This window comes from Lipophrys pholis (genome assembly GCF_963383615.2).
Source record: "Lipophrys pholis genome assembly, chromosome: 4".
Lineage (NCBI taxonomy): Eukaryota > Metazoa > Chordata > Actinopteri > Blenniiformes > Blenniidae > Lipophrys > Lipophrys pholis.
Window position 1 is genome coordinate 4,996,901 of NC_137637.1, and position 24,311 is coordinate 5,021,211.

General features: G+C 42.6%; 1 protein-coding gene across 1 annotated transcript in view; it reads right to left on the reverse strand.

The window, feature by feature from the left end:
* The window catches only part of LOC308108950 (receptor-type tyrosine-protein phosphatase gamma-like), a gene marked incomplete at its 5' end in the record, with an annotated part of 501,371 nt that overhangs the window by 82,261 nt on the left and 394,799 nt on the right, over positions 1-24,311 (reverse strand). Inside the window, 2 exons of the mRNA XM_080462281.1 lie at positions 2,014-2,212; positions 20,294-20,451. Of these exons, the coding sequence (XP_080318407.1) occupies positions 2,014-2,212; positions 20,294-20,451 (357 nt within the window). The remainder of the gene's footprint in view (positions 1-2,013; positions 2,213-20,293; positions 20,452-24,311) is intronic.

Genomic DNA, 24,311 nt, shown 5'->3' on the forward strand with positions numbered 1-24,311 from the left:
CACACACACACACACACACACACACACACACACACACACACACACACACACACTCTCTCTCTCATTACAAATTGTGTGGTTGTGTTGTTGGAGTGGTAATGAGGCAGGAGTGGGAGGACGGCTAGTGTGCCTCCCACTGCCTTATGCACACACACACACACACACACACACACACACACACACACACACACACACACACACACACACACACACACACACACACACACACACACACACACACACACGACAATAATGATTATAAGCCCCACTGAATATCCCTCATTTATAAATATTAGGACATTTCACCATCTGGGACCTAATGTAAGGATATTGATATTGGACGAGCTGAAAATAGTAGCTGGAAGCGTTACTGCTGCCCCATCATATATAAATACATACACACAGTATATACAGTACTTCAGTACCACGAGACCTAGAAATGGGTAATTTCGAAATAAAATGTTCTGCAAAAACACTTGGAAAAGACTGATTATATATCATTTACTTATAACGTCACTAAAACACATCAATACACAATTTACAAGCCAAATATTTAAATCTTTGATGCACAGTAGATGAAAATGCAAAACAGAATTGTGGTAAATGTTCAACAAATGCTACGTAATGAAGAAAAAAGAAAGAAAGAAAGAAAGAAAGAAAGAAAGAAAGAAAGAAAGAAAGAAAGAAGGAATGTGAAATAATAAATTAATCCATCCCAGGTTTTCACATTGTGTGATTTTTATTTCAGAAAGTCTAAACAGTTTCACATAACTCTCATTCAGTGCTTTTAGACCTGATGTTAATCCCACAAAACATCCAAAAACCTTTCCAATACAACTTACTGTGTAAGCAAGAGCTACTGAAGAACCTCGTGCAACCTTCAGTTGAAGTTACTGACACAAACAGTGAACACCAGCGTTGTATACCTGGCTAACAAGCATGTAATGGTTGAAGAAGAAACGAATCGATCATTGAAATACTGTTTGTTTACAGCAGGGGTCTGCAACCTGCAGCTCTGGAGCCACACGTGACTCTTCAGCTCCTCCTGAAGCTTTCAGAACACCTAATATAAATACACATTTTGTTTTCACTGTTATTTTATTTATTAAAATGGGAAAAAGAAAAAGAAAAAAAAAGGCAAAAAGGAACAAGAAAAATGTAATGAAAGCAAAAGACAAAAAGGAGAAATAAAAAAGAAGATGCTGGCATAGCTAAATCCATTAGGACACACAGAGCAGCTATTTATTTATTTTTATTTTATCTTAACCACTTAACCCCCTTGTGACTGAATGTCCCAGCCACACAGAGCGGTCCTCAGGGGGGCTGCAGGGGGAATGAGGGTCTTGCTCAGGGAGCCACGGTTCACGTTTTTAGGGACTGTGGGAGGAAACTGGAGTACCTGGGACAAACCCATGCACACGCCACATAGAAAGGCGCCAGCTGGATCTGAACCAGGGCCTTCTTGTCGGCAAGAGCACTAACCACTGCACCACAGTGCCACCCTGACTGGCTAAATTCTTAGTAGCTAAAGAGGCTAAAAAATACTTTAAAAATGGCCACAAAAGCAAAGAAAAAAGAATGTAAAATATATGTAAATTGTACCTGTGACACTTCAGAAATGCAACATAATTTTTTGTGTTTGAAGCACTTTTTATTTTAGTTGTTTTTTCATTTGATTTGGATAATCGTGAAAACGGTTCTTTTGGTCATACAGTTCGCAGACCCCTGGTTTAGTGGGAAGTGAACACTGCGGTGAAGCGGAAGATACAAGCTACAAGTGTAGGAATATAGGGTTTATGAGAATTTGTTTTTACTACAGTGACAAAGATTTCCTCTTGTTTTGCTTTAAGCTTGAAAAGTTTAAGCTTGAAAAATTTAAGCTTGAAAAGAAAAAAGTAAGAAAAGATTCTTTGCAATTTCTCTCTATTTTGGTGTAAAGTTTGTCTGAAAGAAGCCCGGTAGTGACTGGGCATGCTTTGTATGTGACAGTCAGTCTGAGCAGGCCTACTGTACCTTTGGAGGCTTCTGTGCCGTACGGCCCGCCGCCGCCGCCGCTGTCAGTCAGGTCGGGCATCCAGGCGTCTTTGACCGCCGACTTGAAGACGTGGCGGTTGTCCAGGCTCTGTATGGGCCTGAAGTTGCTGCGTAGATATTCCACCGACTTGACGTGGTCCTGCTGCTCCGTGGTGAAGATGGAGTAGAACGCCTCCAGCTGGGCCGGCAGGGAGAGACGAGAAGAGATAGAGTCAGACGCATCCCGTGGTTAATTTGAATTGGTGATTTCTTTGCATCCATCACGCGGCAGCGAAGCGCCACTTTGGCTCACTCCGCAAAGCACGCAGCGCCGCCACAGAGCAACACACAACGCTAATTGAAATAGAAGTTGAGAGAAGATGAAATTTTAATGATCCTCATGGGAAAGTGGGTCACTGCAGCAGCAAAACAAAGACTGTACATCCAAAACATCAAATCCTGAGGAGAATACTGGAAATAGTACATGACTGGTAAGTCAACACCAAAACAACAACCGCTTCAGTCAAATGTGAATAATTACTGAATATAGTCCAAACATAGAACCGACATGCTCTTACAACAGCAAGGACAACATGAAGTGTATTCCAGCGTAGAAACAGCTGTGGGAAACATTATCATAATCTGGTTTATTTTGTTTTATTAATTTTTAAACTCCAGAGAATAATGTGACTTTTGCAGAGATGTTGGGGGAGAAGAATCCTGAGCTCTTATTGGTGGAGCAGCTCAGCCTGGAGACTGCAAACTGTAAACAAACCCAAATCTAAAAAAACACCATTTGCATTCTTAAGAGGGGGACGGTGTGAGGTTCATGAACTCAGGCTCAGGAGAAACTTCAGGTTTATTCCTGCAAACTGTACACACATCGAGCATGTTTCTCAACCTCCATGTTTTCAGACTTTATAATCACTGACTCCACCTTCCCTCTCAGTCAACTCTTCATGAATTACTGACAAGTTTGGGATTTTTTTCTCATTTCTTTCTTGCAAAATTTCAGGCCTCTAGGACATAAGGGTAACTCAAGGAAGATGGTGTTTCACACGGACTTCCTGTTGGGTTTATGGGTGACATTGTTATGCGACTCTGCACGGAGCATTTGTCCACCAAATTTCTTGGACATACAGTAGGTGAAGCATCGTCAACGTGTTGCTCGTTTCACAAGTTACAAATCTGAAGACCATGTAGGGGGCGCTATGGAGCCATTTTGTCAGACACATGCCCTAATGATCATAGAATTTAAAATGGTTCGCCACTTCTGACGTGTGTGTAATTTTTCATGAAGCACAGTTAGGCAGTCAAAAAGGCAGCAGTTTGCGCAGTAGATGAAAGTAAAATAATTACATTTCAATAGAGCCTCGCCCAGCTCTGCTCGGCCTCGGACCACAACTATTGAAGAATAACAGTTTGAACTGCTTTCATCAGTTCATGGCTACTTTATAGGCTCGTTTTGTTTTTGCAACCTGGTGTAAAACAAATCTAAAAGTTAGTAATACCATTATTAAGATAAGCTGTTTTGTAGCACATATACGTATATCTATAAAATGACAAACCCTCATTCTTCAAGTGACAACAGTTTCAACATTGAAAAAACACAGAAAACTTAATTGACACAAGAGCAGTAAGAACTGAAATCTGATAAAGGAAAATAAAATAACGTGAAAAGAAACAACTAAACATTGAGGTCTGGATGAACAAAGAAGCTTGTGTGATCTCTAAAAATATCCCATGGCACCTTCAAACAGTCACGATCTGTTTCTTTGTTTTTACTTCATCTCCGAAAAAAGTGAAACAAACAGTAAAATTCAGCATAGGTTGAGTGAAAAGACACAAGGATAAAAAAAGATATGAAAACAACCATATTCCGCTGGTCACACCACAGAGACGGTCTTTTCCTGCTTTAAAAGGTGTCACAGCTCTGGGCTGGGAATCAGAGGACCGAGGAGAAGTCCTCCGCTTGATCCGGACCGCAGGGAGACGCCGTCCTTAGAGCGCCGATATAAAAAGGTCTCCCGCTAGCCAACAGCCAACCTCTCACCCACACTACTTCAAAAACGTGAACTTTCACAGAGTGCAAGTCCTTGTGGCCAGACCTCTGAAGTGCCCCCCCCCCCAGGGGGTAATTGGGATTTTTGGAGTTGTGTTTGCATATTCATGTTCTGCCAGTGTGTCTTTAGGGATGTGTTGTGTGTGGCTGGCAGAGAGCGAAGCAGCACTACAAATGTTGGCGTTGGTCAAGTCCTTGTAAATGTCAGTGTTTTGATGAACATGCTAAAATAAAGAGTCACCACAGATAATGTTTTCACATCATTTGCATAAGCAGCATCTGAAAGGGCCTGTTGTACCCGGGCCAAATAGCTTTGGCCCAACAGCGATGTGGACGCTGCAAACTGAGCCGCCAAGTTTGTCTCACACATGGAATGAAAGACAAATCTGAAACAAGCAAAGTACAGAGATCTGATCGAGGCCCAAAGAGTGGCTCACTGCTACCTCAAGTACTGCTAAGGGGGTGGGGGAGGAAGGGAGGGAGGGAGGGAGGGAGGATGGATGGAGGTACGGAGGTTGTTCTCAGACAGATTGGTCCAACCGTCCAGTCCCTGAATCCCGGCTCTGGGATCCAGGACTAGATCAGACCTGCTCCTCTGGATTTGATTTAGGGTCTAAGAGGAAAAACAAACTGATGAAAAGATATTTAAAGACTTTGTCGCCGTTAAAATCCTGCGAACGCGATGTAACATTAAATGAAAACACAATGACATTCGTGCACTTAGTTGCTATTATGAACAGAGCTCGGCGTGTGGCTCCGTCCCTGAAGTAGTTTTAATCTGAATTTAGCCGCTGCGCTGTCAAGCTGTGAACATTTTGTTCTGCTTTGGGTTGATGTTGAAGTTGGCCTCTTTCTGCATGTTGCCATTTGTCAAGCGCATGCTGGGTGGCAAGACGCGCAACCAGACATAGATTTGCACTGTGTGATTGAAGTGTCATCTTTCTTGTCTGTGTTGGCAGATGGATACTTTGTACAATGTGTTTGGAAGCAGTGTGCACAGACAAACAGCTTGTGTGCATGGGAGTGTTAGAAAGAGGGGGGTGGAGGGGAAGAGGGGGGGGGCGTTGAAAGGCAGATTTAGTTTCATGAAGGTAAACGTCTCAGCGAGCGAATGTCTGAAAACAGCCGAGTTGCGGCTCAGTTTTTTTTCTATAAAAACAGAACACAAGCTGAACGGGGGCAAAAATAACCTATGTGGAGCCCGACTGAATTTTGAAAGGACTGTTTTTATTTACTTCTCACTGTCAGCTGGACTTAGAATAAAAACTGACTTTGCGTCCTTTCTGTTTATCACTACTGAACACCGTTCACTGCCAGTTATTTGGGGGGAAAAAACGTCGAAAAACTTCTCAATAAATACATCCCAGACCAATTCATCCAACTGAAAAGACAAATTAAGGAACATCAAATTGAGCATTTCTACACTGAAAGTGTGTTTAGACGCCCTGAAATATGAAACTTTAAGACAATGTCAAAGGCTGGGGCAAATGTTTGCCTGAATGGAGGGAAAATGTTTCAGTTGCATCCATTTAGTTTTCATCATCATTTAATTCACTTTTATACCCACTTCAATAAAGTTAGGTTTTCTGATGCCCGCATTCATAACGTACAGAAGTTGGTTTTCATCCAGCGAGTGTGTAGTAAATGGAGCAGTACCCGTGATGACCTGTGGAGGCAGTGTTGTGCAGCACAGCTCAAATGTGACCAACAAAGAATCAAAGAAGACAACAGAAATGGTGGAAATCTTCGATGAGAAGTGGCATTACCTCGCCTGGGCATCGGGACAAAGTAGCTATAAAAACCATTCAGACGGACCGTTGATCATCTACATGACAGAAACACTGCACTTCCCGCTACTGGAGGTACTGCTGGATTCTTAACTACATACCTATTCATGCCAAAGATGATGCAGATACAGAAACGGCGTTGTCGTGTGGACAGGGCCTTAGTCGGTTAAAATTTACGTAATTGCATGCACACAGAGAATTGAGTGTTTATTGCATAGTTCTAGTGATGATGATGATGACGATGACGATGACGATGACGATTAGTGGACTAGGAGTGACTTGGAGCAGTACTGATGATACAGTCTGACAGCAGCAGGGAGGAAGGACCTGCAGTGTCTCTCCTACATAGAAGTAAAGTCACTGAAGTCACATTAAAAAACGATCGAGTCAATGGGTTGAACAAATGATGCTTCGTTGTGGACATACTTAAAGGGGTCATATTTTGCAAAATTCAATTTCTACTGGTTTTCCAACAGTAATAATCGTCCCCATACCTGGAATGACGCCCCAGAGGTGAAGACAGTCTGTCCTCTTGCTCTCTGGCTTGTTTCAGTTTTTAAAAAGTGTGTCGCTCCAACGAGCCAATCAGAATTCAAACCCGATATAGTGTCACTGGGGGTTACGCCAACAGGCAGCTCTACTCTGGTACATGGCACCACAAGAAGAAGTACTTCCTCTTCTTCCCAAGATGGGCATATGTGGGCGGAGCCAGTCCAGCTCACACAGACACAGCAGATTCTGAATGTAGCTCCTATGATCCAATATTCAAATGGAGGAAAATCAAGGAAATGTTCGTTTTGGGGCAATAAACTTTGAATATAACGTGTTTAGACCAATGAGACCATGTAAACGTGTTGAAAAGCTGGATGACCCCTTTAAAACAAGGGTACAAGTAATTTTTACTGGCAATACCTAAACAACTTTATGGGTAGAAATATGCAACTACATGTGAGTAATTCATGAATATGGAGGCTGGAAAGAGACAGCTCCTGAACCCTCGGCCAGTAAAAATTATCTTCTTCGCTCAACTTTGTCTGTTTCAAACAGACAGGAGTCCAAACAAGAAAAAAAAAAGAAAAGAAAAGAAACCTTTATTAGTCTCACATGTGAGAAGCTACAGAGGTGGTGCCAATGAAGCTGGTAAGTTTCCATCCTCATCTCTATCCTGAACCAGCTACCAGTGCCTGAAGACATACTGGATCCAACAACAGATGGATCATTGACCTCGCGTTTGACACGAGTAGCGCAGGACCAGAAGAATCAACAAATAATCTTTTTAGTTTATCTTAAAGGTGTCAGCAGCTTTGACTCTTCCATCTGTGTTTCTGGCACTTCTTTTCGATCAAGTCCTCATCAGTCATATACAACGTCGCACAGCTGGACACGTTCATTATGCATGATGAAGAGCTGCTACGCCTCACCGCCTCCAACAAGTAGAACGTTTAAGGATGAGACACCTTCCTTTGTGTTCCATACGTAGTCAATGTAAACTCAACGTAGCCAGCATGGAGTCATCTATAGACAAGACCAGCAGACCGTGGGACTAACATGATGGGATATGAGCCTTCAGATGAAACCACTCTGATTACAAGATGAAAATAACACGCATGTTTCAGTTCAGAATAAATAGAAAAAAACAACAACCAAGATGTGAATGTCTTGGTTAATAGTAGACTTTACCAATGGCCTTAACCATAGACTTTCCCAACAAGAAAGCTTCAAGTATCTTCACTTTGAATATAACAGTTTAACTGTGATCTCTCGGTGTGAGCTGAACAGATTTCAAGCTGGTGGTGGTTGGTTAACACAATAACACTATAAATTGGACCCACAGTTTGGCTTCCAGCTGATGCGACTCAGTTCTGTTGACATGTTTCATTGTGATGCATGTACAGACAGAAATCTCCTGGAAATCACGAGGAGTTCTGGGAAGGCCTGATTGAAATACCAAGGTATCAACACATGGATGAACTTACATTTTCCTTTTTGATCTGATTGCTTTAAAAAATTGTGAAATCCCCAAAGCTGGTGCCAAACAAAAGTAAAACTCACCATTTAACAACCGGCCTCAGCTTTAATAACCAGTTTTATGGTCAGCTTCATGACATGATTAAAGTCAAAGCAAAATCCTTAGTGGGATTCCACTTTTTACCAAAACCCTCAGGGTTAAGGCAGGACAATAACTGAAAAGATGGAGGTAATGTGAGCACAATGACATTTAGAAAGATTTATGCACGTGAAATGTGATTTGTGATTTAATAGAAAAGGTGCTGGACCCACATCAGTGCGTGGGGACTGTTATCACGTCATTATGTCACTTCACGTATGTGTTTCTAATCTTAGAGAAAGCTAAACGTCCTAAAAACAGACACAGATGCACAGAGAGAAGTTGTAAATTTTACACAGAAATGCCTTCAAGCCGGAGACTGCTGAACACTGTGCGGCTCGGTAGCATGCTAATCCACATTCCCGTGTGAGAATACATATATATGTTTAAAGCTGTGAAAGCTGCGAGGATTTCATGTGCACAAGCGTGCACTTCTTAACTATTGTTATTGGATATATTGTGTATATTGTATAGGCTATGTACAACGAACTGAATCATGTTAGTGTTATCTAAAGACTCCAGGTCAGATTCTGTCCTGCATTTTGAGACAAAGTAGTACTAACCACTCTCCCACACTGAGGCTCCGTCCACACGGCACCATAAAAATGACTCAAAACAATGTAGTATGAAGACACGGAGTGTACAAAAATCCTTGTATTTGAGAAATCTAACATCTGGCCTTATTAAACCAAATAGCATCAGAAGCTTCTGCAGATCGATCTGTTGTCCACCATTGTTGTTGATAAGTGACGTCGGGGAGAGGATCGTGGGGTTATCGGGTCGAGAGGTGGGGTGATGACATCTTTGCTTTAAACAAATGCAAACCCATGCACACGTCAAAGCCGAGGTGGCGTTTCAAAACAACCCAGTGTTCAGGCTCTTAAAATGCTGTGCCATGTGAACGATCGGCGGAAAACGATGCGGTTACATGAAACGGCGAGTTTCATTCTCCAGGTTTGTCACTGTCATTATTTATTCATCAAGCTTTAGATCAAAACATGTTTCAGTTTCATAAACCGTGAAGTCACGAGGGATTCAGAGTGTGACGATGAACTGTTCTGCAGTTTGTCTTCCTGACACACACACACACACACACACACACACACACACACACACACACACACACACACACACACACACACACACACACACACACACACACACACACACACACACACACACACACACACACACGCCCTCAATCACAGCCAAGCTGTGTTCGTTGAAATCACTATACCATCAGAGCATAAAGCAGTGGTCAAACTACCGAAGCGAGATTTCTCTGCTGGTATGGTCAGATTATAGGCTGCGTGTATCTGTTGCCATGGGGAACAACATACTCTATCAGGGCAGCGGGGACAGAATCCACAATGTTTTTCTCCACTTTGAGTCACCAGCGCCTCCAGCCAAAGCTGTTTTTCTGCTTTCGGAGGCAGTAAATAAGGCTTGTTCTCACGTCTACTTTTGCTAACAAGCTCTATTTGCATTCTTTCAGATACCTTATGTTCTCGTCCCCGTAGCCCGGGGCAGACAGAGATTTCCAAATCAATGTTGTGGGCAGGAGTCATCAGGATCCCTGCAGGATCAGGTGGAAACTTGGGCTGTACGGCATCCAACTCAACTGTGTGGGTGTAGTCATAACATTTCAGCATTTAACAGGAGCCAGCACTGATTTGGCGATTCTCACTTTAAATGTCTTCGTGACAAAGAAAAGAAAACTTGAATCACACAATCTTTTCTGTTCTTTACTCAAGTATGAAAGCAGTTCCACAAGGATTTCATTGATATAGCTTAGCTTCACACGGTCAGCAGTCTCAATGTATTTTACATTGTCACATTCACCCATTCACACACGGCTCCAATGCAAGGTAGTGGAATGGGAGCCGCCACCTGAAAATGTAAAGCAAATGTGCTTAAAAATATTTCCCAGGTCACAGAGAATGATTGGTAAGAACAGGCTGTGAGTGAGTTCTGCTTTGTGTTGCTTGGACAAGGCCATCTCCACCATAAAAACACGAATCTGAAAAACAGAGATAGCCACTTAGCTTGTATTGATAGCTAGCCTTGATACCCGGAGAGACAGATGACGGCATTTTCCCAGGTGGTACACATAAAAGTAAGACAAAATACACCCCTGCAGACCAATGATTATTCAATGTTCTGTTTTTTTCCCTAGAGGATTATGTTCTAATTGTGAGAGATTTAATATATGGTCATTAAAATCTTTCTTCAGTAATGCAAGCAAGAGATTCAGGCAGATTGGGAAGGCAACACTCGCGGAGAATTCCATGAAGCTCATTAAAACAGGAAAAACAAGACCATGAGAACTCTGGAGAAGAGATATTTTGTGTTACAGGTGAGCTGAAAGTTTAGAATCGATGGATTTTGTGAGTCCAGCCTTCCAACATAACCTCTTCTATTGAATTTATATATCTATGAAAGTATATAAAAGTGCAAATCAAGATTTTGTGGAACGGTCTTTTGTTATATTTCATTGCAATCTAAAAAAGTCAGCTCATATAGCTGCTCTTTAGCTGATGCTATAAAATACTGGCACACTTGTGCACAAAGCCAGGTGGATATTTGAGAAGAATTCTCCAATGTCCCACTTAAAAATCACACCAAGGCTGATCCGAACAGCAACTCCCGACTGGCAGCTTGTATTCAGAGGGCGACTGTGATCTGAGACCAGCACATAAGACATTGTAACATTTGGAACGGACGGACAGACAGACAGACAGACAGACAGACAGACAGACAGACAGACAGACAGACAGACAGACAGACAGACAAACAGTCTCTCTCTCTCTCTCTCTCTACTTCAACTACCATCCAAAACAAGACGAAAACACGACAAGGCAAAGAGGAGACAATAACTGGAGTCACCATCAGTGCTAATTCTCCCTCCAAACTCCTCCTTTCATCTTTCTCCCATCGTCTTTTCTCCGGAGAGTCAAATGGTGAAAAGCAAGATGGGAACAAAAGGACTTCAAAAGAAGCCTTTAAACATGTCGAGAAGGACCGGGTAATGGTCAGGAATCAACAGACGGCGAGCAGGAAGGATGCGCCATGCCCCCGCCGCTTCCACGTCGACTGTTGATTAATTCGTATTCGTATTCCTCTGCTCTTTGCATCATTTCCCTCATGCGGACTTTCAACTCTTTTTTTTTTTTTTTCTTTCCTTCGGCTTTGGAAGCTGCACTGAAAAACAAACCGAGTCGTATCAAAGTTGCATTCAAGCAACTCCGATATCACTTTGAAGAATCTGTAGAGTTCCTGAACAGCAGTGTGACAGCTTCACTTCTGTGTGAACCCTCACAGCCACAAACTAATACTGCTGAGTCATGCTTTGTTAGTTTAGTTCTTTTACTGAACAAACGTAATACCAAAAGGCTAAATACTGAGACCTCACTGAAGGGTCACATGTGACAATTGATAATGTTATCAATATATTTATTTATCCGCCAAATGCTATGGTACCACCACTGCTGAAGGACAGTGTGTCAGTGAAACCTGCTCCGTATCACAGAGTCACCTTTCTGACGAGAGCTTTAGTCGAGTCGAGCCGAGCCGAGCTGCTTCATTTACATAGAGACTGTTGGCTCAGGGGGCTCGCATTGATTTTTAGCTGCATTCTGTTTTCTTTGGTTATTCTTGAGAGGTCTCTTATGCTTGACTTCAGTTTGGCAGTGAGGAATGGAGCTGAGAAGTTAATTTGCAAAACACTCTGAATGCCATTCCTCAAGAAAAATGACCCGACTTTAAAATTACTGAGTCGTGGCACATTTACAACCTGACATCCTCGCTGGCGCCATTGAGACCTTTACACATCAGGGAAATGTATTGTGTTTTCTTTACCAGTATGTACATATATACAGATATTTTTTTATATATTTATTTTTGTGTTTTGTACTTTTACATGATCTGGGAGTGTTAGGCTCTGCAAGAAACATATCAACTTGTTAAAACAATGACAAAAAAGTACACTTCATTGATCCCCTTGGGAAAATTCATTCTCTGCATTTAAGCCATCTTAACCATATTCAACTAGGGCCCTGTTTACACGACAACGTTTCACGTGACAACACCTAATCCGCAAAAAAAAAGTGGGGGCATTTACACTGCAGCAGCGGACACAGAGACAACGATGTAGTTAGTATGCCGGGCCACTGGACGTGTGTGCAGAGAGCAATACACTATAAACGTGAAGAAAATGGAGAGAACCTGACATCCGCATGGACTGATGACACATCGGATGCTATCAGGGAGAGTCTCAACTATTAAACTACTGATCTGGACGATAAAACTAGAATATGGTCCGCGGGTCGTACCACTACATGTTCGCCATGTTTGTTTACAACTGAATAAGCAGGAGGGAGGGGGACAGATGTGCATGCGCAGTAACAGGCTCTGTAGCCTCCTGGCAGTCTCCGCAGTAGGGATTTTCGCTGTGAAAAAATCTTTCCACCTTGGGAGCCGGATTAAAAACTTTGCGGATACAGTGCATCCGCAAACTGGTGCCGTGTAAACGGACCCCTCAAAAGTGAAGAAAGTTTGGCGGATACACTCGAATTCGTTGTCGTGTAAACTAGGATATAGGAGCAGTGGGCTGCCATGGTGTCATGTCCCGGGAGCTGATGGGGGTCTCACTCAGGCCCACATGACAACGTTCATTTCAAAAAAATTTGGCATTTACATGGCAAAGGCACAATAAAACTACCAAAAAGTATCGGTCAATAGATTGTACAACTAGAATAGCGACTGGGAGTCACACCACTCCAGAGGCCACCATGTTTGTTACTCGCACATGAGCAGAGTGCCACCTTGGGCCTGCTTCTCTAACCTCTCAACTGCCACTGCCCTAAAAACTAATGGAGGCGGCTGCCATGCAAGGCGTGCAGTCCACCCATTGGGAGCATTCTGGGGTTCAATGTCTTGCTCAAAGACACGTTGATGTGTGAGCTGGGGGAGATGTCGGTTCAAACCTTCAACCGTCTAACTGAGAGATGACCGCTTTAATGAACAGCCGCCCGATGGAAGAAGACAAGCTCATTTCTTTTAGTGAGAAAATTGTGTTTCAGTGGAGGAGGAGTCAGAACACCCAGGTTTGAATGGTACACGCATGTTATTGTTTTTTCTGGATTCTGCACCACAGACCTTGAAACACACATTGATAAAAAAAAAATGTACTGACAATGAGGAACATGAGATGCGAAGTGACTAAATTTAGAAAAAAAAATTCTTTTGAAGAAAATTATATTAATGCAACATCGTGTTCATGAATGTTGAAGGATCAGTGAAGCACATAACTTTTCAAATGTGTTATCTTAGAAAGTTTAATGCGTCGCTTCATCATGTGTTGAGCAGGAGATATTCTTTTGATTGTTTTTGCTGAATCAAAACAACAATCTGACTTTCCCAGTAATGCCAAGCAGACAGAGGATTTGAGAAGAAGCGTAAAAATGGAGATAAAGTGCCGGTTTTTGCAGATGAACCTCCACAGTTTGGCAGGGTGGTCTGATGGGCGGACAGGAACCTGGCCCAGGGGCTGAAGTGATGAATGCTATTCTGCTGCCGCGGCTTGTCCTTTAATGTGTGAAGCACACGCCAAGATTGTTAAAACCTACAAGAGCAAGACAATGGGCACATTAACGACTCCTCCCGCTGACACACAGAGATTGTGTCGCGTTGGGAAACCGAGAGGAGTTTGAAGAGAAGGACTGGGGACATCAGGATGGATTGCAGGCAGGCTCTGATTAGCATTTCATCTTCAGAAATCCCAGAAACTGTGCAAGAACAAAAGCGAGCGTATGTCCACATTCATTCTGCCGTTTGGGTGGAAAGTGTTTCCACTAAGACGATGAATGAAACAGGTTGTTGTGTCTCAATGGATTTGAAGGAGATCTTTACTGTTGGGAAGTAAATTTGAGTAGACATTTTAAATAGGCAGGATATATCATACAATACCAATAACATCTATACTGAAGTGACAGACGCCATCATCCATCTTTCACAACACTTTCTCCAGGTCAGTGTTGCAGGGAAAAGGAACCAAACTCAAACCAAAACAGCAAACGATCAGGAAAAGACAAACAATCAATTCAGAAAGACGACTAACTACAGACATTCTCATTTATACCTCCAGGCAGCTCTGAGTCTCCAATTAGCCTCAAGTACATGTTTTGGGCTCTGAGAGGAAACTAGGACACCATACATGCACAGGAAGAACATGCAAACTCCACACAGAAAAGCCTGGCCCGACTCAAAACCATGGCCCCAATGAGGTGAGAGGACCGACCACTACACCACAGTGCAGCAAAACTCCATCAATGAAAACATATGGGACAGTTGTGATTTTGATATTATTATCACAGGACGATCATATCCTGAAGTTCTAATGCGTTGTTAGGTTTAAATGACTTGATGATGTGAACCACATTGACACAATCAGTAAACCTTTTTATTTTATGTGTCTCTCTTTTGTCAAACAATAAGAGTTCACTGGAAGGGAAGCTAATCTTAATTAGACGGCAACAGACGGATGCTAAGGGGGAGCTGGAGACAGCAGCACCACAACTGACGCTCCCATGAAATGTGATGAAATTACAAACGTGGTTATATTTGTGAGTGGTCAATGTTTAGTTTAGGTTTCAACAATCCATCCATTTCCTTTATCTGACTTTTATGTTGTTCGTGCTGCGGTCACAGGGCTTCATGTTTCCATTTTACAGCCAGTTATCCAGTTTACCAGTCAACCAGCAGGTCAGAGCATCAAGGGAATAGTCCTGTAGGCAGGAGGGAGAACTGTCAAGCCACAGGATGGAAAACTGACGCTGACTTTGCTCAAAACAGTGAAAGGTTTCCTGTCAATAACCAATACATGTACGGCATACTGGTAATTATACATATTGTCATCACTACTGGTTGTACTATGTACCACACATTGTGGTCACTGTACAACTTTTCTTTTTCTTTTTTGTGATACCACAACTAAAAACAAAACATATGGTTGGTTTTTTAGGAGATAATAACCACAGCAGCAGCACCCTGGAGGTGCCTGAAGAAGGAACCCTGCGAGTCCTGTGAACTGGAACTCATTAGTGGAGCTCATGGTTTGTCTCCTTTTTGGAGGATACACACTCCTTGTAACCAGGAGCCCTTCACACATCCTGCCACTCTTCAGATACTTTCACCCAATCTTCTGTCCACAAATGTCATGGCTTTCTGAAATGGTTTACCCCTTCCAATTTCTCTTCCATCCAATGAGATGACCATGACATACAGCTCATCAGCAATCATCTGGAATAACCTTTTTCTATTGATTATTAAAATGATACTGAAAAGATTCATAAGAGCAACAGTAGTGAAACTTAACCAAGCTACTTTGTTAGGTTGATGAAAACATGTTGGTTGGTTTAAAATGATCATTTAAAAGTTACGGGAAAGCGTTGACCTCTTCACTGGACTTGAACTCAGGTTTGTTAATAATAATATACTCTATCAATCTTCGACACCATTCTTCCCAAATGTGGATTATTTTGTTCCTTTGAGCAGACATGTGACATGATGTGACCCTTCCTTTCTTCTCTTATGATTAATTCCACCATGTGAGGTTGTAATATGTTATTACATGTTTACATAGGTCACCGATATGTGACCTGGGAAATGAGCAGCTCTGAGCTAATCAGTAACTAGTGGGTGAGGTGATTAATAAATCCAAACATAGAGAATGAAATAGCCTGAAAGAGTGATCAGTTCTGCCATGTAGGTTGTTGCTGGCTTACCTGGCGGCAGCATTACTCTAACATAGACTTATTTCAACAATTCGAAGGTCAAACTCAGCCTTCAGCAGCTGCTACTAATTTCAGTATTAACTCTTAACTGAAATGCATTGCTAGAATGTTGAACGAGAAAGACATCGCTGCCATTTCAACTGCTCTGTTGCTGGTTTCCAAATTCAACACAGAACTGAGGGTTAAATTTATCTACAACAACAATATTCCTGCGACTCTCCCAGCCGCTCTTCTGCTTCTTCTTCTCTGTCTGTGCGATACATTTCACACTTGAGGCAAAGATGGCATCAACCCTGAATTTGGAAAGAATCCAACTGTCAGAGACATGCCTGCAGGTCAATCTGTACGTCTTGCCGCTTGTGGAACGTTATGCTTTATTGTGTATGGGACCCTGAAATGATGGTAGACAGACAGCAGCTAGGTGCTGATTGCACTAGCGCTGATGCTAAGGCTAGATGCTATTGCTAAATTTGAAAGGGACGAGTATAAACATTGAACCCCATGTGATTTACAAATTACCCTATAGCTAATTTTATAGCTCCAGGGTGCGTTGCTCTGTGGTGTGAATGTTTATAGATAGCCCCACAATTGTTTTTATTTTTTGGGTGTGAGCATAGAACTGCTATCACACACAGCGTGACAGAGTCTGTGATTGACAGCTCCTGCGGCCAATCAACATCCGCCTCACATCCGTACTCGTCAAAATCTCACATTCACTCTCAAGAGAGAAAGTTGTGGTATGAGAAAGGGTTTTTTCCTAATAAATTCGAAGAATTCATTAAAAGATCATTTAAGGGGGACAGAATATGTGAGAATACTTTGTGATGACTCCTTTAAGAGCATCTTCCCCCTTTTTGTTGATGTTAGGTGACAGAGAACTGCCAGTGTGAATGTGACTGTCTGTGATTGTAATTCTGGCTACATTTGCCTTTTAATGAACGGCAAACTGTCCATAAGCTGCCTTCATGACCGAATCAGAACGTCTCTCGCTCTGCACGTGTTTTTAGCTGTTTCCAGTCTGCAGAGGTCAGAATCAACCAGAACTGGTCCAAGGAAACGACCCGGAAAGGTGGAAGCACATGGTCATGTGACTGCTCCACCTCACAGTTTCCATCTGCTGCTGACAATTTGGTCAGAGAAACACCAACACCCCTTCAGAGATGTCGTTCATTAGCCCACAGGTCACGGCGGAGTGAGCAGGTGGCGAGACTGTTATGACTGATCATCGTATAATGGCTGAGGCTTCCAGTGAGCACAAGTGTTGGTTAGACGCTTGAGGAATGATTGAGTTTTTCCTTGGTTTCATTTATACTGCTGGCTGTTTGCTCCTTCGCGATCATCAGCTCCTTTACTTGCTTTCATGTCTCCCATCTCTGCTCCCTTCTTCTTCATTCTTCCTCAATCTCATCAGTCTTCGTAATGCCTTCCCACTGCCTGCTTTACATTGACCTGCTCCTTAAACTGCACGACAGAGGAGCCAATACTTCATTCACGTTTGGCTCGCTTCTCTGCTGCTCTTAAGAAAACTCATTTGGGCTTGTTAGGAGACGAGTCTGCCAAGAGATCTCAGGACTGGGGGAAGGAAGATGAGAGTAAATGTTTTGGTGCAACAACCACGGGCTTCTGTTTACTTTGAAATAACAGTTCTGGTCTGTTTGTCTTTTCTTTAGCCGGTACTGCCTGTAATGATGTGTACATTAAAGCATAGCTTGTACATCATCAGTTAGTAGTTTGTGTGAAGTCATGAGAGGAACTGGCACTGCAAGAAGCTGTATTACAGAGATAGTGTTGACACTCTGTACTTAATAGGAATTCTTCACAAGAAAATACAGAAAGGTTATTATTGGGGTCAAAATCTGGAGCAGAAACATATCTTTTTTTAATGACCTTGTTTGTCTTTGTCAAAGGTTGAAAACAAAGCAAATCCTTGATGAAAACGTGGACGATTCCTTCTACCTTATCAGATATTTCATTTGGCACGGTAAGTGTCTTTAAGCTCTTCATTTTGGAGATTTGCTGAATGAAGTAGAAGTGTGTGTGTGTGTGTGTGTGTGTGTGTGTGTGTGTGTGTGTGTGTGTGTGTGTGTGTGTGTGTGTGTGTGTGTGTGTGTGTGTGTGTGTGTGTGTGTGTGTGTGTGTGTGTGTGTTCAGTCTATAGAGCATTATTAGGATGTACACTGCAGTATCCATGCATCACTATGCGGGTGGTAAGTTGTTAATGTGCTGATGAACAATGGAGGCTGTGCAGTGAAATGAAAGTTGGCCAGCCTGTAATGATGCAGTGCATGATGAATGGCTCTGCACTACTCTTTAATTCTTCACATTTATTTTATGATTATGGACTTTTTTTTTCTATTAGCAATGCTTCATGGTCATTGGTCCAACATGTCTGCTACACCCAGATCATCAACGTCCATTATCTTTATTACAGTGAAGAACACTGTGGTGTGGTTGTACAATGCTGGTCATTATAGCCTCAATGCTTCATTTACAATCAGTCAGTGAGTAACTCTGACACTTTAGGTGTTTTCCCTTTAATCTTCACAGAGGAACTCAAGGTGAAAAGTTTTGATGCAGAAAATCATGAAATGATCCCTGATGAGTTTGTTTTGTTTAATATTAGTTTCAACTTTAAAAAGCTAATGTTGCATCATTGATCCATTACAGCTCTGTTTGGCATGTTGTTTGTTTGTCTTTGCTGATGGCTGATGAGTGACAATGCTGAAGCAAGGCTTTGCCCCTGAAACCTTATTCAGCAGTTCCTGTAAACAGGACAATCTGATCGCAGACCAGTCAACCAGTCAGACTGGATATGTTGAGAAGGCTAAAAAGAAAGTGCATATAACCAATCTTTTGACTCCCTGTTGCTTGAAAATCATGTATTTCGTGAACTTTAGTTTTCCTTTGCTCTCTGAACATAATGTGACGTGGAATCCACAATAAGTGACCAAATATCCAGGCAAGCAGACACATGCACAACTTAACAAGTCATTCCGCTCTGCTTAGAGCAGGCAAGGTGAATTCTGCTGCCACGTTTTGGTGTGAATGAGCCTTAACTCTCGGACAAATTGTGTTTTTGTTTTCAGCATAAATTTGGAATGAAGTGATTGGTGGTTTGTGTCGGAGTATTGTCTGAACAAACCGCCACCTGCTGCTGACTAATTACTGGGAACACATTTTTATAGATGTTTACAAAGCAGAGCAGCTGAAGTTAAAGAGGCGCTGTAATGGACGGCTCCGTCGGTGCTGATTTAAACATTTTCATCCTGCCAGAGGTGGGGTCATCATATAAAAGGCAAACAGCTCCGCCGTGCACGTCTCCTTATAGTCTCAATAAACACAAACACAATTAAACAAAGTGAAAGCCCAATAAATGGAATAAATGCAAATTAGTTTATGCCGGCCCGGTATGTAGGCTATGGGATTTTATACTCGATAAACATACATTTTAATTACAATATGAAAACGCTTTGTGAATGTGGTTATTTTTTTTTTCTTTTTTATATAGGCTGTCAGGTATAATTCCATCCAAAAGAAGACCTGCTCAAAAGTGTGCGAGTGTCCGTGTAAAAACAAAAAGCATCATTTTGAAACTTAACTATATTCCACCCACACAGCATGGAGCTGGTGTTTGTGAAGTATTGTACCAGCTTCAATGTATTCAAAAACATAAATTCTGAAATACTATGAAACTTTAAGGGCTTAATTTCAATGAATTAATAAAAGAAATAATATATATAGATATTTTTTTTACAGGATAGATGTTTGAAAAGACCTGTAGTCCAATACAACAAACACTAAAGTCTGTTTGACAGGCTGCTTTTTTGTGTGGTTATCATCCACAGTAAATACTTGCGATACAGACATTCTCATTCCTTTGCTGATTCAGCTGTCTGTCACTGAAGAGGAGGAACATCCTGAACAGCAACATCACTGGCGTCCACCAGGGCAGCTGAAACTCCCTCGAGAAGAACCAGTCCATCACGTCAGGCCCTTGTCAGGAGAGGTCACAGCCTCTGCTATCTCACAACTTTCATTCTTCACAATAGTCTTTTCTGACTGACAGGGAACTTTTCTCTCTTTTCAATTCTCTTTCTTTCTCTTCTTTTTACTTCTGTATTGTCTTACCATTAATTTTTACATTGTAATGACAATTGTGACAATTTATTAATACTGTTGAAGAATAAATATATACATTTAGTCCAACAGGATCAACCAGTAGGCATCTGGGATGGATGGATGGATGGATGGATGGATGGATGGATGGATGGATGGATGGATGGATGGATGGATGGATGGATGGATGGATGGATGGACCTGCTCGATAATCCAATGTTACCCCATTTAGAAATTTAAAATGTTTTCTGTCTCACAGACCAGACGTCAGTGACTAACCCGCGCTGTGCTGCATTACTACATTATTGTTAAAAAGTGATTTGCATTATTTAAGTATATCTTTTTCAGTTTAATCTCTAACGGTGACACCACATCAAATCATGTACTGTTGCGTGCTGAGCGTGTTACTTCTTACCTGTTTGTAGGAGACGTAGATGGGTCTGCTGAAGATGATCCACTCCACCACCTTGCTGCAGGGCGGAGTGGTGAGGGAGCCGGTGTAACGGTAGTAACTTCCCAGTGAGGATGGCAGCAGGTCCTTCAGCACAAACGGTTCCAGGAAAGTCTCTTTTTCTGTAGAACAGAGAGCCGGGCAAAATGTTCCGATCAATATGACATGATCCGCACAACGTTTGCTCATTCCTCTGCAAATTACGACCAGCAGGCCATCTGGAGCTCATCCAAATGCTACTGTTTCACAGCCTTTAGGTTCACTCTATTGATTTCATTTGCATTGTGCTTGCCTCATTTACTGTCCCTTTTCCTGACAGACACAACTGCACTTAATTCAACAGAGTTTCTTTTAAATGAAGTATTTACAGTGCAGCTTTTCTACAGCGGCAAACAGACTCGACTAAATGTTATCTCATGCATTCAGCAAATCAAATGAACTGTGTCTTAGTATCTTCTCAAAGTGAACTCTCAGTGCAATAAACACTAACTTTGACATGTTAGAACACTTTTTAAGTGTTGGGAAAATGTTCTCTGGTTGAGCACAGAAATAATTCAGACATCTGAACCACCAGCAGGAGTCTGGGTTAACTGTGCACATGGATGTCAGCCATCAGACATGGAATCTGAGGGAATTGAAATGTACAGAAATTAAATCGGCTTCTGAATACGCTGGATGAAAGTTATGAATGGGAAAATGGCACAAGTGAAAATAACTGTTGTTCTTTCGTGTCAAACTTTCAAATATTGACTTTCGTAAAGCACAAAAACCTCTAAGTGTCACATTCACCCATTCACAGCCACATTGACTGGAAGCCACTGGAAGCCAGTTGAGCCTGGTTTCCACTGCTCGTCAAAGCGTACCCAGACCCAACTCGGTTGCGTAGTTCCACCACAGACAGCATGGGTAAAGTCTAGCTGGGGTTGTGAACGCTGGCGTGACGACGCAGGTATGTGACATGGGTGGCTGGGGCTCGATTGGTAGAGCAGTGGTCTTCTATTCCGAGGGTTGCAGGTTAGATTCCCATCTCCTGTCTACATGTTGAAATGTCCTTGAGCAAGACACTGAACCCCAAACTGTTCACACAGTTGAAAAGCACTATATAAAAAAAATCTATTTACCATTTACCATCATTATGCGACAGTAAACGTGGGACCAGGGCGGGACTGCTCAGGCGTCAGACCAAGATGAGGTTCAGTGTTTCGCACCAACATTTAAATAAAACAACAGGAGGGTTTATGTTGCGATAAGTTATTGAAACACTGCAGGCTTGTCGAGACTGACGATCATCACTGACCAATCAGCAGACGGCTGCTTTGTTGCTCAGCCTATGTAATCATACTGATGTGCAAGGTACCTCAATGGAGGGGTTACGTAAAATGGTAACGGTTGGGTATGGTACTTTTGGCACTATTCACAACGTGGAAACACACTCTTACCGTACAGTACCGGCACATACTGCGCAGTGGAAACGAGGCTTTAGACACATGGACGGGGGATTCTGCTTATCGTACTTGCTGAAACTGAAAGGTTTCTCCTGACCAGGCGAACTGTAGCACTACCAGAAAACTGGACTTTACATCTGTGAAAGTTTCTTTGCTTTGGAGTTCAGCTGTGGGGAGTTGGAGCATGTTCACTGGGTAGTGTCTTAATCTGAAACATGTCATCACTCATCTCCCTCACAAATCTTAATCACAATAATAAAAACAGATTATTAGACAAGGAGAAGAAGAAGAGGGGAGGAAAAGAAAGGTTGGAAGAGGAGGGTCAAGAGATGAGAGAGAGAGAGAGAGAGGGAGAGAGAGAGAGAGAGAGAGAGAGAGAGATGATGATGATGAGAGGAAGAGTAAAAGCAGCAGGGTGGAGGGAAATGGGAGGTGAAGGAGTTTGTTTGGGACACTTGCTGCATGGATCGTCACTTGGCGGCGAAGGGTATGGGCCTGGAAGAACAGCAGACCTTCCCTTTCTCTTCCCACCTTTTTCCTCCTCCTCCTCCTCCTCGTCCTCCTCCCCTTCATTCTCTACCTTCTCCCTCCTTCCCTCCTGCTGACAAGTCCCGTCTCCTGCTGCCTCCCAACGCTGAGTTCAGAAATGTATTTTCAGCTTCGTCAAATCCGTGCGACAGAGCGAGCGAGCCGAGGAAGGAGGAAGGCTCAGAGACTGGAGGATGAGAAGTGGGGGGGTGCTGATAGCGATGGGGAGGCGCGGGCTAACGGGGGAGGGGGGTGTACTTGGGGAATGGAGGATGACGGAATAGGCCTTCGCCAAGATTTATGCGTTTGAATTAGTGCCTTCGAGAGGCGAACAGACGCCCGGCGCGTCTCGCCTGAAATGAGAAGCTCGGAGAAAAGGTTGAAACACGGGAGAGACAACCTTCATTCACACAGGCACAACTTGTGAAAAGAAAAAGTAGAAAGCTCCGCTCGGGGGTCTGTTTCCCCCCCGACCGCCGGCGGCTGCTGCCTGGCAAAGTCTGACATTAGCGGGAGCAGCGTGAGGTTGTGATCACACAGCAAGTGTTTTAAGCTGTGAGCCTCCTGCGAGGCGTCAGAACAGCTGTCCACTCATCTAATCGTCCATTAGCATCGGCGCTCCCTCACTCCTTAATATTTAACATGACACACAGCGAGCACAAAGTCACTTATTGGAAGGCATTCAAGGACTGTCGAGTGTGTGTGTGTCTGTGTGTGGTAGTGGGGGGGGGGGGGGGGGGGGGGGGGGGGGTTAGCTCATCCTAGAGTGAGACCATGATGAACAACTGAGGTTCATACGACATTGTTCCAATTGACAACGACTCTTTTTTGCGTTTACGTGCCGAAGCAGTCACTGAAACTAGGACGTTGGCATGTCAGGCCATGAGGTGGCACTGTTGCTTGTTTTTGTAATGAAACCTTGCAAACTGTACATCTGTGCAGAGAACAATACGCCGGTATGGAAAAGTGACGTTTGCAGGACTCCGAGCGCTGCTGTTGTGAAAACGAATTTCACCCTGAGCGGAGGTTTTGCGGTTACGTTGGTTTTTGTTGTGTAAACGGAGCCTTCGAGCGAGACCGAATGCAGCAGTAGATACTAGCCTATTGCGAGCAGAGTAGCTTTAGCATCCAAACCAATGGTAAAACGCTTCATTCCTGTAGATGCTTTAAAGACATTTCACTGTATTTTTTAAAGGTTGCACTGTTTATGTTCTGAACTTGGTCAAGTTATCTAAACATACATTATACCACTGTGCATTAACACAATTTTTATTAATTTATCTTTTTTACTTTTTTCTCTTTTTATGGTGTTTCTTTTATTTCTTTTTACTCTATTCACATCTCTTTTTTTCTCTTTCCCCCCTTAATTAAATCAATTTAAAAAGTTTTGTATTTTGAAGTTCGGGGATTTATTTTATAGTTATTTTCTGGCCAAGCTGAATTATGTTAATTTTGTCATTGTTAAACATTGTTTTAGTTTCCATTTATTATGTCTTATTCTTTTCTGAACTATAACTCTATTTACTGACCTGAACCACTGAAGATCTAGACTGTAAATTAAAATGACTGTGCCACTCCTGTGTTAACCACTGGGATTAATAATGAACGGATACAGACAAAAGTAGGTAATTATACTTTATTTAGATCTAGATAAGTAAAGTAAATAAGGCTGAGCAAATACTAGGGTTATACTGAGAGATTTTCATTCGACTGCACGAGGCTGTGGTCGCCTTGGCGGAGTTCGCCTGCACTCAGTGAACCTGAAGCTTCTCCAGTTGAACCTGAAAAAGCTCCTATCAGCGAGCTGCATATCTACAAATGTCACCGTCAGCACACAGCCACTCGGAGGGAGACCGCCATAAAACAACCTGTAACTTAGCAATCTGTTCGACACCTGCAAAAACTGCTGCTACTCGCCCTTTTAGTTGTTCCAACAACGTAATGTTTCACTTCCACCTGCCACTTAAAGTGCACGTCCAACAATATTAAACCCGACCACTGTATGTGTT